At 45.8% G+C, this 12,003-nt stretch overlaps 2 protein-coding genes across 6 annotated transcripts in view; one reads left to right on the forward strand and one right to left on the reverse strand.

Annotated features, from left to right (window-relative positions):
* Positions 1 to 2,646, forward strand: part of MMS19 (MMS19 homolog, cytosolic iron-sulfur assembly component) — a 28,950-nt gene extending 26,304 nt beyond the window's left edge. For all 4 annotated transcript variants that reach the window (XM_054982306.1, XM_054982307.1, XM_054982309.1 and 1 more), the window contains 4 exons: positions 103 to 267; positions 367 to 426; positions 599 to 699; positions 942 to 2,646. In XM_054982306.1, the coding sequence (XP_054838281.1) occupies positions 103 to 267; positions 367 to 426; positions 599 to 699; positions 942 to 969 (354 nt within the window). In that variant the 3' untranslated portion in view covers positions 970 to 2,646. The remainder of the gene's footprint in view (positions 1 to 102; positions 268 to 366; positions 427 to 598; positions 700 to 941) is intronic.
* Positions 2,647 to 2,970: 324 nt separating this feature from the next.
* On the reverse strand, positions 2,971 to 12,002 carry ZDHHC16 (zinc finger DHHC-type palmitoyltransferase 16). 2 transcript variants are annotated; one of them, XM_054982311.1, is made up of 11 exons: positions 11,917 to 12,002; positions 9,144 to 9,396; positions 8,263 to 8,457; positions 7,879 to 7,970; positions 6,172 to 6,200; positions 5,305 to 5,438; positions 5,106 to 5,153; positions 4,571 to 4,656; positions 4,214 to 4,337; positions 3,835 to 3,905; positions 2,971 to 3,664 (listed from the first exon to the last, which is right to left on the reverse strand). In XM_054982311.1, exons 2-11 carry the CDS (start codon positions 9,378 to 9,380, stop codon positions 3,550 to 3,552), a joined length of 1,131 nt encoding a protein of 376 aa, XP_054838286.1. In that variant the 5' UTR covers positions 9,381 to 9,396; positions 11,917 to 12,002; the 3' UTR covers positions 2,971 to 3,549. The 2 variants fall into 2 exon arrangements, with proteins under 2 accessions (XP_054838286.1, XP_054838287.1); XM_054982312.1 differs by lacking the exon at positions 5,106 to 5,153.
* Position 12,003: the final 1 nt, after the last annotated feature.

Raw genomic sequence — 12,003 nt, forward strand, 5'->3', positions numbered from 1 at the left:
CATGAGCAATGCTCTCATTGCCATTCATTCTTGAGCTACCTGTTGGAGATCCCTGATGTAGTGGGAGGAACAGTGCCCATCTTATTTTCCCTATCTTCACAGCTGCTCCCCCTATTGCTGGAAGCCCTGTCATGTCTTGACCGTGTGGTCCAGCTCTCAACTTTGCACTGTCTACAGCCATTGTTGCTTGATGCACCCCTGGTGGTGAGTCTGCATGTTGACACCCTTGTGGGCAAATTCCTTGGCCTGACGGAGAGCCCAGCCATGGTGAGTACTGGGTGGCTGTTCCCTGTGTAACCAAGGTGCGGGGGGGGAGTCCCAGAGCTTGGAAAGGTAACTAATGCCTGTTTTTTTTTGGTGTTGCAGGCAATTCGTATTGCTGCCCTTCAGTGCCTCCATGCACTTGCTTCCCTACCCACTCCAGTGGTAAGTAGTAGGCTTGCCTGTGGGTGATACCATGCTGGTTCCTCTCCCTGAGTAGCATGTTTTTTTCCTTGTATGGGGCTTCCTTCTGTCCTCTTGCCTTCACTTGGAGAGCATTGAGCCAGCAGTAGATGTTGAAGGAGCCTCGTTAATACCTCTTTCAATTTATTGCCAGGTGATCCCCTACAAGCCACGGGTGATCCGGGCACTGGCTAAACCTTTGGATGACAAAAAGCGGCTGGTTCGGAAAGAAGCTGTGACAGCACGAGGAGAATGGTGAGAGTGCTTTCGGGGACTGCAGAGAAATGGAAGCATTGCCTCTTAAGTACCTGCATGGCTAGTTTCCCTCACTGTTTAAAGCACACAGTGTAGTTTAAAGCGAAGTGGACAAATGTACAAAGCAGATGTGATGATGGATGCAGGAATCTTGTGGGGTTGAAGAGGTTTCAATTATTGATCTGGTTTCTCCCACCCATCTGCTGTTGCCCTAAACCCAGTACTGTATGCTGTTTCTGCAGGTTTCTACTCGGGACCCCTGGCAGGTGAAGGCTGGCTTTGCCAATCCTGACTGGCAATCTTGCCTGCCCCCTACTCCCCATTAAGTCATCTGCCCTGATGTCCTGGGGCAGGGGCTAGCTTTCCCTGCAAAGCAGAGAGACCTGTGAGGAGGACTGTCCTTTTTTTGGCCTGACGGAGTCTGAGTCGCAACATCTGCAACCAGCAGGATGGAGCAGCTACCCACAGTTTCTGCTGCAGAGCAGTAGTGTGTGGCGGTGGCAAGACCAACAAAGCGCACTGTGTGGGGGGCCAGAAGAATAAATACACTTGTTTGCTAACAACCTTGGTGAAGAAGGTGCCTCTTATAGGGGAAGGAAGATGGAAGAGAATGGCCTTCCTCTTGGTTACACTGCCTTCTTAATGTAACCTCACAGGCATAGTAGCAAAAGAGAATTGTTTCTTCCCTTTCATGTGATGCTAGAACACAAATGAACCCATCCCTCTTCAGCTTTCAGGCCAAATCTTACTTACATATGTAAGCCAGTGTCTTTTTTAAAAAATCCAATTAGGTTATCCTAACAACACTATTTTTTCTTTCCTTTGAATTACTGGCTGGTAGTTGTTTTAAATGGCTTCACAGGTGAATGGTTTTATGTGATGAGTGGCAAGAGTTGGGCTTGGAGATGTCCCAAGCTTACAGTTTGTTTGGCCATCTTCTGTTAGACAAGTGGCAGAATGTGTAAGCTGGCTAAAGAGACTTGGAGCCAGTGAGTCCTTCCATCTGCAGACTCAGTTAACAAGAGCAAGACAATACTGTATAAATGGTAAAATCAGCAATGGATACTGATATTCTCTGCCACTGTCCTGGATCCTGGTCTTTCTGGATAAGTCTGTCAAATCAGAAAGTATTCTTTTGAGAAGCATTGCAAGTGAAGACTTGCTTAAAAGAGGGATGGGATGTGGGAGGATTATTTTTCAAAAAATGTTACTAGTGCTAGTCTGGATTTTATATATTACACAACAGACTTGATAGGTACACAGGAATACATTTCTTCTTCCTTGAAAAATAAATTTAAGAATACAGTAGAACTGCCTAAGTTGACTATAACTGCAGCCTTGCCTGCTAGCTAGGTACAGGAGTGGTGTGGTGCTGACAGCTGTTAGCTGTTCCACCTCAGTAACGCAGTTCATTCTTTTCATAGTGAAGGTTCTGTGTTGAATTCTGTCATTTCCCATTAAAGATCCAGGGAAGTGGGGTTGGAAAAGAGCCCTCTGTCTGAGGAATTAAAGAACTGCTGGTGGAGTAAATAATACTGACCTTGATGATTCCTTCAGTCTGTTTTATATACGATCAATAGCTTCCCCAATCAAAAGCAGGTAAGAGAATGACCTCTGAGCCAAATAGAATGGCAGAAGGGTGTCTCTGTTGAACTACACAAATTCTGTGCTTGGAATAAGGTATGAAAGTTTTCATTTGAAAGTATTTGGACTATTGTCAGAATATTCAATATTTAGAATGTTTGTGAAGGAGAAGAGAGTGCAGTAGGAAGTCGCCCTGTATGAGTCTTTCGCTTCAGTCACAGTAGCCATAGTGATTGCCTGTGTTTCATAGCCCTTTATTAGATTGCTCTCCCTGTCTTGTTAAATTAACGGGAAGGTGATGAGTCTCAGAACTACTTAATATTTCTACAGTCATAGATGTGGGGTTACTATGTAGGGGAGTTGCATTATGGGTACTACTTAAAGGGTAAGGCTATAACCTGGCTACATATTTTTAAGGACTAATTTGCAGACCCAGACAGTTAAGTTTTGGGTAGCCAGATTCCCTAGCAGTTGTATTATAAACTACTTGTGAAAGCAACATCCTCCTTCCCTCTCTTCTATGATGAGGTCCAACCTAGTAGTGGTAGTTTATTAATTACATATATGCATGACTCATGGAAGAGAAGGAAGGTCTTGTTCCTAGGCATATTACTGGGGGCTACTGTCAGCTCTTCCCAGCTAGAGGAACCTGCAAAAAACAGATTAGAATTTAAAGATACCTGCAGCTGTATACAACCAACAGGTGCTGTTTTATCATCTTGCTGTTTGAAAAGTATTCATAGAAAAAAACTGAGACATGTATCAGTTGTGTTAGCTAGAGAGAGATCCAGCTATTCCTTGAGCAGGTATTGCTCATCCGTTGCCATCACCCATCCAATCTTTTCCCCTTCCAGACCAAGCTTGACATAAAGTTATATTAAAGTGGTTTATTCCTAATTTAAAAAAAAAACCTGCCTTTTTACAGGGAGAGCAGCAAGGACCCTGGAATGCCAGCCTCCGTGAGGATATGGGGAAAAGGAGAAAACCCTCGTAATTAGGAATGCCAGTACTTTACTGTAGGCAGGCTAGAATGTGTGTGCTTGGAACCCAGACCGGAGGGCAAGCAGCATCCCTGTTACCCTCACAGCTGCCTGCAGCTGGGACTTCCTCCACAAACCACTGAGAGAGCAGGTCAGCGCAGGTGAGCCACTGCGTGGTTTGGGCTGCCATCTCTTAAGGGATGGAACCTTCTGCTATGCTTCTCCACAAAAGTAAGGTGTGACCTACAGTCTTCCACACACTGTTACAGTGTTTTCCTTGTCCAATTCAAATTGCCAAGAGTGCAGTCTTCTGTTCAGGAACACAGGGAGTGGTATCCCAGCTCAAGCCAGTTCCCTTGGGTGGGTGAGTGGAGGGCAACAGAACTCTGGTGACCCAATGCCTGCAAAATAGAATGAGGCCTTCATTAAGAGATGACTAGACATTATAGGCTTGTTTGTAGAACCTCACACTAACAGTGCTCTGTGAAGGCAAAGGGGCTATGTTGCTAAAGCTACATGACGACGAGCGTACAGGATGTTTAGGTTTACTCTCCTTCTGCCAGTACCTTACCTGTTTGCGTCCACACCTAGGAACTCCTTCCAGTTGCCCAAAGGACCGTAGCTATATGGATTTCGAAATACCTAGAGTTGAGGAATATAGGTCAGGAAATACCACTTGAATAGCTACTTCTTACATGCCCACCCTTCCATTTAGCACACCAGCCCCTGCTGCAAAAGGCCATGTGGTTGCACATCAAACCGTAAAGCCACTCAGCTGGCTAAATAGGTGATGCAGCAGCTCACATTCTTGTTAGTAGATAGAAGCGAACATCCTGCCCCTTTTACATACAACTCTAGTCCGTTTTCAGCAGTCTAAAATAAAGGTGAGTAGAACAATTTTAAAGATAAAACTAAAAACAGTTGAAAGTCCAGCCCCTTCCCCTCATCACCTTGCCCTTTTTCTGGAGCCTCTTTTTCTCTTTCCGGTTGATGTGTCGTTCAATACTGGTCTCACCCCTGGTGATGAGGACAGCATGCCAGATCATGAGGGCACCCAGTGCCAAGGCCACTGAACTGGGGAAGGGAAGAGAAAAGTCGCAAAAACATCAAACAAGCTGATACGGCCAGTCACCCACTATGAAGGTTTCAGATTAAGATACTTAAAAGCGTGTCCACTTGTGTAGAGGGTAGCTAAAAGGGAAAGGTGCTGACTGGCTAAGAGTGACTTGGCTGCCCTCTGAAAGTGCTTTGGAGGGGTCTTCCCTTTCTCCCCATACCAGTCACAATCAAAAGACCACATCAGTTACCTGCAAAGGACCCAGGCGTACACTACGCTCTTGTGGAAAGCTCTCTGGTGGAAAGTGAAGGTAGGTGGTGGTGTCTGGCCATAAGTCTGCAAGGTAAAGGAAGTGTTGCCCTGGTCAGAAGTGAAAACTCAGAGAAGGCTGGAACCCAAACTGCCAAGCTATAGAAGGGGCTTTCAAGAATGAACAACTGGACAGACAGCACGCTAAATAGCTACTTTCTAAAAGACAAGGACTGCAATTACCATGATTCAGAAACTGGGCAGAGCATGGGGGCCTGGGACTTGCTTCCCACCCATGATTGCTTTCCAAATAGGGACAATGTATCCAACCCCACAGCTGCTCTTTAATGGGTAACATCTGGGGCCTTGGGACTCCCTTGTGGGGAAGAAACATTTCTGACCAATAAAGGGAATCTGTCTTATGTTCAGGGACCAATGTTCTAGATTCATTCCGGGGGGGGGGGGGGAAGCAGGAAGGTCGTCTACCATGCTCTGTCCTGCCTCTGACTTGAGCAGATGAGGAACAGGTACCCCACCTGATTGACTGTCATTTGTAGTCTCTCCTTGGCAAGCAGTTTCATTTTCTATCGGATGGAAAACAGGCTGCCAGTTATACATACTTATTTTTTGTCCTACTCATCCTGGCTGCGTGTGGCAGCACCAGGACCAGAAATGAAGAGCCCCTCCCCCCATCTCCCCTCTACCTAAAGACCCTAGCTTAGGTGGGAACCTCACCTCAATGGCAGCATAGGCCTCCCAGAACATGTCCCAGCCACTGATGCTGCTGTAGATGCAGCCCATAGTCATGAAGAGGCAGAAGGAGAAGAAGTAACGGTGGTTGAAGTGCCCCACACAGTTGTTCAGCCATGCTGCCCCTTGTAGTTAAAGGTCTGTAACTACAAGCAGAAAGCCAACCCTTCCAAGTGCAACCGAGGATAGTCGTAGTTAAGAGCTCCCACCCAACATCCACGCCACCCTCCCTGTTAGGCCTTCAGTATGTAGTGGTGTGGTATAGTTGAGAAAGTGTTGGGCTAGGATCAGGAAGATCCAGATTTGAACCCCCACTCTGCCATAAAATTTGCTGGGTGATCTTGGGCTAGCTGGTCTCTCAGTCAAATCTACCTCATAGGGTTATTGTGATGAGGATATAATGGAGGAGGGAATACAATGTAAGCTTTGGGGAGAGCAGTGAATTATCTAAATGAATAAATAAATGCCCTGCTTCTAGCTTTGCTAAACGAAGAATTGCTTAACAAGATGTTCCGAGAGCTGCACTTTAAAGCTAAAATGTAGGAAACTATGGGATGGTACTTCACAGAGGAAGAAGCACAATGGTGAGGCCAGACATGTTAAGTCTCTTGGACTGCACACCTCCTGTAGTACAGATAGATGACTCTGTAATAATGGTTGAGGTGTGCTTCACAAAGACATGCAAATCTTCTCCTCTTTGATGATGCAGGAGATCCTCTTTTAGACCATTATTATCAAAGATTCTTCACTGTAATGAGTCTGTCTCCAGGGGCAGCTTCTCCTGGACTGCAGGGCACGATCTCCCCCCACCCCTGATCTCAAATTAAGCTGGTCAGTGAGATGGAAGGATACGACAATGATGGTCCATCTTCAGCACACACCTGTGGGAGGAAAGTAGCATTGATTTTGAGTGCTGTTGCGTACAAGTGAGATGGAAAAGGGAATGCTAACAAGGCAGCACAGCAAAGGTAAAGAGTGAGGCACAGGATATGTCAAGTGCAGTTGTACAGCGATACAGGGAGGGAGAAATGTAGGTCAACTACTCTATGGGAACTGCCTCATCATGTACATGCAAGCAAGCTGTAGATTTTCACTTGGATGTGGAGTGGACACTGGCTGCTCGCTGCCCCCAGTCCTACTGCCAGTTGCCTTCAGGAATATTACGTGAGCTAAGAATGCTTGGAGGCATCACTAGAGCTAGCACTGGAGGTATTTTGCAGATATTTAAGTACACAATGTGCAGAATTTACCATTTGGCACAGAATTCAGCTTCTTGATAATGTCAGCTTTCATTTTAAAATAGTAATGAAAGCAAGTGTCAAACCTTTATGGCTGGTTGTGGTATTACAGGCTTTTAAATTTGTGCACAGTGCCTAAGAAAGCCTAAAATGGGCAAAGGAAAGTTGATGCAAATTTCCTGTACTAAATGAACAAAGCTTCAATGCTCTGTATAGCTCCATCTCTGCCTGCTTAACAAAATGCAGGTCGTCTTAATTTGCATAATGATTGATGTCATAGAATCCTCCTCTTTTTGCACAATCTTGCTTATACCTCACCATCCCTGCACAGGAGGCCTACCTCCAAGAACAAACTATGGGTGTATCTAAAGGACCACAACTGGAGCTCTATTCATAAACTAGATATTTTTCCTCCTCCCTTTTGCCCCTGAAAAACTGCTCCTGGGAGTGAGGGACCATCAGGAACAGTATAGTATGCAATACTGTCTATAGCGGAAAGGGTGGATTAGCAAAAATTATCCCCTCTTCTGCAAAAGTAGAAACACCCTTCTGCTCATGGAACAGGGATAGTGGATCCAAGCATATGAATTGATGCTGTTACATTTTGTAACAGCTGAACCTATCAGGGAGGGTTGGCTGGATCTATGAGTGCAACATGGCAGTTTGGTTTATCTACCCATATTTTTAAAGAGAACAAAGTGTTGGAGAGCAAATTGTTGGAGAGAATCAAAGCATGAGAAAGCAGTACAGGAAGGAGAATATGGAAACCAAAAGATCTTTAAAAAAATTCTCAGACACATGTTTCTATAACAGTTTTCATAAAACACATAAACAGAATTGCACAAGACAAACCAGCCTGGCTCTCAGTTTGCCAATGAATGTTCCAAGAACCTAAGATGCAGAAATAAGACATACAACCTACAGATCCTCCTGGGGAAGGCTGTGGTGTAGACCATGTCCCAAGCTCGCTCTCTAGAGAAATATTTCAGGTAGCCATGCTAGGAAAACCTGTACACTGAGACTTTACAGAGCCATTTGCTGTCAGAATAGGTAGTACTGGCTTAGATAGATGGAAGCTCTAACTCAATAAAACGCAGCTCCATATGTTCCTATCCATGTTTCAAATCTAGCTTACGCTATATATACATTTGATTGGTTTTCCATGTGTGGTTTTTTTTAAATGCCCTCCTTTTAAAGCCAGCATTTGCATTTTACAAAGGATTCAAAGTCTGCCTATATTTATGCCCAAGCACTGATGTTACATATCAGGAGAGTGAGAAGTAAGAGGTTACCCCAGTTCTGACACGAGGAGAATGCCCACCTGTTGCAGATGCTGCAGTGGTGACTCCTAGCAGGCTTTGGGGCAATGCATTTCTTGCAGATGGAGACAGCAGCGACATCACTCTTCGACTGCTACAGGAAGGAAACGGGGATCTTCAGTATTCTGTTGCAAGGAGGCCACCTCCTCACACTAATTCAAACAAGATGGGGCTGAGTACATTTGGACCTGGCCTCCAGAGCTCCACATAATGGCAGCTCCAAGCCAACCTTTGCCTTTGGTCATTTTGTGAGGCATGAAACGGTGGGAAATCCCACCAAGCAGCTCTGCTTCAGATCCCAGCATGGAAAAAACCCCCAGAAAACAGGCATCAAAACCATGCACACACTGCTGAAAGATGCAGAAATATTGACGCCTCTGTCTAACCTGGGGGGGATAACCGGGTTGAGTAGTGATGGCCATGTAATAGTGGAAGACAATCATGACAAGGTTCCAGTGGCCATAGATGAAGTGCCAGAAGATCCAGGGAAGAGGGTAAGTCCGCAGAATGAGTGGCAACAGGCAGACATACACGATACACACCACTGAGCTGGTTAGAATGATCACCAATGCCACAAACACCTGTTAAGAGTGATCAGGAAAGGGACAGAGTTACGGAATTTACAAGAATTTATAAGCTTTTATACACCGTTAATGTATAATTACTATTACCTGTTTTATTTATTTATTTCAAATTTGTATTCCGCCCTCCCCGCAAGCGGGCTCAGGACGGATACCAACATATACAATGAGTTCGTATTAATAATATATTTTTTTTTAAAGGAAAGGGACAGAGTCACTAGCACAGCATTGGCTAAAGGTCACCCTCTCTGTTGGATGGATCCCTCTGATAAAGCCTGCTTAGATTCCCACTAGCTCCAAGACAACAGCAGCCTTGGGGAGCAGGCAAAGGATTATGTGACTCAGTCCCATCTCCTCCCACATCTGTATCTCCCCCTTGCTTATTGGAAAGGATTGTGGCTCAATGGAAAAGCATATGCTTTGCATAAATAAGGTCCCAGGTTTAATCCTCAGGATCTCCAGTTAAAAGGATCAGGTAGTAGGTGATATGAAAGACCTTGGTCTGAAACCCTGAGGGGACCGCTGCCAGTCAAAGTAGACACTGTTGACCTTGATAGTCAATGGCAGCTTCATATGTTACTTCTCTGAAGCAGCTGCTCAAAATGGCTTGGACCAACATGGCTATGGGTTACAGCTAAAACTTCCTCCAACAGACTTCAGGCTCTCCTCTTCTTAAGGGTACTCACCACTCCAAACCAACGGGTGACATGATCTACCAGCCAGTAGACAGGCTCAAAAAGAGCATCTAGGACAGTGTCGCTGTCAGTGAAGGAGTTGTACAGCAGAGAGCGCAGGCACAGACGTCCATAGAGCCACAGCTGCCACACCTTCTGTGTTGGCCAGAACCGGTGGCGCTGACCTATCCGCAGGCACCTCAGTAAGAGGCGCATGACAGCAGAGAATATCCACCGACGGGTCCTCATTCCTGCCACTCAAAACCTGGGGGGAGGGGGGGGCAGCTGCATCAACAAGTACTCACTGAATGGGCACATCCCCCTCTTTGTAACAGAGACTACGGGCAAACAAAGCCTGGCATTCAGGACTGTGTGTGGACCTACTTCTCCAGCATTATGACAATGAGGGGTCACCTAGTGCTGCAGGGAGGAGGGATGATGACTATCTATCCAGAACAGTGTTTCAGGTAGAGAAATCACTTTGCCGCCAGATGACTCCAGAGTACCATGGGGTGGGAACAGGGAAGACTTGTGCTTTCCTCTTGCTATCAGTGGGGTAATGATGTAGCATTAACGGCTGTCTTGTCAGCCCTTCTGTAACTTTGCTAACATTCCCATCTACACCCCTGAATGGAACAGCAAATTCTCTGTGGTCACAAGCACATTAAGTTCAAGAACCAGCAGGAGGACCGGTTCCCCCAGGAGCCAAAGGGGCATATTTAAGGACAGTGAATTTACGGGTCCTTCTCCAAATGTAATTGGGTTGCAGCCTATAGAATTTTTCTGCTAAGAGTACAGTCCAAGGAAACTTGGACAACAAAAGACCCTCTTACAGTGGAGGAAAACGTCATCAGAGGAAACATTTTGTAAGATCCCACTGATTGTATTAACCAGAGATAATCATGATAAAGAGAAAGGACAAAGTGACACAGAGGAAACCAGGTAATCAGACAGCATTCAGGCATTAAGCAAGTCCCAAGAACTGTTAGCAATCCCCAGAACTGGGGAGGCAGGTAAATTAGGGTCAGTGATAAAGCCTCATCCAGAATTAAATCATTTGTTAAATAGCTGGGCACTTGTAGGATTCAGATGGCTATCATATAAGGAGAGGGCTGAGTCCTTCCTCCTATTCATTCCTGCACATTTTCATCATTGCAGAATATTTTTGGACTGAGAAAAGAATGAAAGCAGGAGGGGGCAGACAACTGTTAATATCCCCAAACCAGGTCCAGTCAGGCTTTGTGAGGGTACAGCCTCCCATTGATCCCTTTTCTCCAAATGGGGCAAGTAGCCTATTTAGACCAGTCTATTGCACCCGTCACAGCCGAAAAGACTCAAGAAGCAAGAGGGCTGAATGAATGATGGCACTTACCTGCTTGCATGAACCTGGGTGTTGAGCTGCAACTAATCTAAGAGCAAGAAGGAACCTGAGCTGGGCCACCTCTGGAGAAAACTGATATTGGCCAATTAATATTAACCAACAGTAGTGATCTTGTGAACCCCATGGGGCAGTGGCCTTGAGCATGGAGCAAGGGGTGGCAGGAAGGAACAGCACAAAGCAACTAAAGGAGGCAAGAAGGAATGGAGCATTTCACAAGCTTAGGCTAGCAAGCTTGAGCCTAGTCCAGCAGTAAACTCCAGACTCCATTGTTAGTCTTACTGGCAGCTGCCCCTACCCATTTCAAATCCTTGATTTACAATACTACATTGCAAGAAGCAGTCTGAAGCAGCTACAATGAAAGTAAAAAAATGTTCTTGTACTATCCAAGGGAAGACTGTTCTCTCTCATTACAGTCTCACATCTCAAACCTAACAATCCCGTTTGGTTCATCTTAATTCACAAGAACAGAAAGAGATTCTTCTGGCAATTAAAATAGCAGTACAGTATACAGTAGCACTATCCAAAGTTAAGAAGGGATAAGACTGCTGCACATTACTACATTTTTAGAAGGGAACTAGGCTGGAGCCTAGATACTGGGGATTCAAGCCCAATAGCCTGTTCCAACTGCGATTATAATATATATTAATATACAAACTCAGGCATTGTTGCTGAGAGCAGCCAATTCACCTTGCCTGTTCTCTGCCAGCTGGGCAGAGTTGGCATAATTCCTAGGAACAGATTAAAAGTGATTTTTCAAAGCCAGCATCACCCTCTAACAGATGGCAACACAGAAAAACTTCACCGGGGGAAGATTAATAACTGAGATGCTCATCGGGCCTGCGTGGGTGAAAGTCGGAATACGCTTTGTAGCGGGAGACCTCCCCGAGAGATATTGTAGTCTCAACATTCTCTATGAAAGAAAGGCTAGCCCACGTTGTAATTCCACCCTCACGTGAACATCTAGTTCCGTGGGGCATGACAACTCGGATAACAGCCACAGAAACGGTCACGGCGTGAGTGTTCGGTTGTGTGTGTGAATGAATATCCTCCATCAACCTTTGCAGAGGCTTGGGAAGTGGAGGGAGAGTAGATGCAAACCCAGAAGCATCGGATCTTTTGCCTTCCCAGGGGGACCATTGTAACAGGCATGCTAAGGGTACAGTCAAGGAACAGCGAGAGAATAAGCTAGGCAGGGATCCACCTCCAGTTGTGTCTCACAGCACATCACACAACCACAGACACACAAAAAAGAAAAGGAAGGGGAGGCAGCAGGGTGTTAGCCATAGGCTGTGCCCCTAGCAGCAGCAACGAAGAGAGAGGTAGAACGGTCAAAGCCTGCCGGGATAAAAGAAATCTACTCCAGCATGCACCTCTGCGACACAACGTGAGAAGGATTCCCCTTACCCGGTGCCGCCATTCTCCAGGACGAGACAAACCGCTCTCTCGTCACCGCATCCACCCAGCCATCTCGCCTCCAGCTCACCCTTGCCC

The sequence above is a fragment of the Eublepharis macularius genome, chromosome 6 (genome assembly GCF_028583425.1).
Source record: "Eublepharis macularius isolate TG4126 chromosome 6, MPM_Emac_v1.0, whole genome shotgun sequence".
Taxonomy (NCBI): domain Eukaryota; kingdom Metazoa; phylum Chordata; class Lepidosauria; order Squamata; family Eublepharidae; genus Eublepharis; species Eublepharis macularius.

Coding starts and splice junctions, on each gene's coding strand:
- ZDHHC16 (XM_054982311.1), bottom strand. CDS start 9,380: ATGAGGACCCGTCGGTGGATATTCTCTGCTGTCATGCGCCTCTTACTG. Junction 7,971..8,262: donor AACCCGGTTATCCCCCCCAG/GTTAGACAGAGG, acceptor TCCTTCCTGTAG/CAGTCGAAGAGTGATGTCGC. Junction 3,665..3,834: donor CTAGGTGTGGACGCAAACAG/GTAAGGTACTGG, acceptor TCTATTTTGCAG/GCATTGGGTCACCAGAGTTC.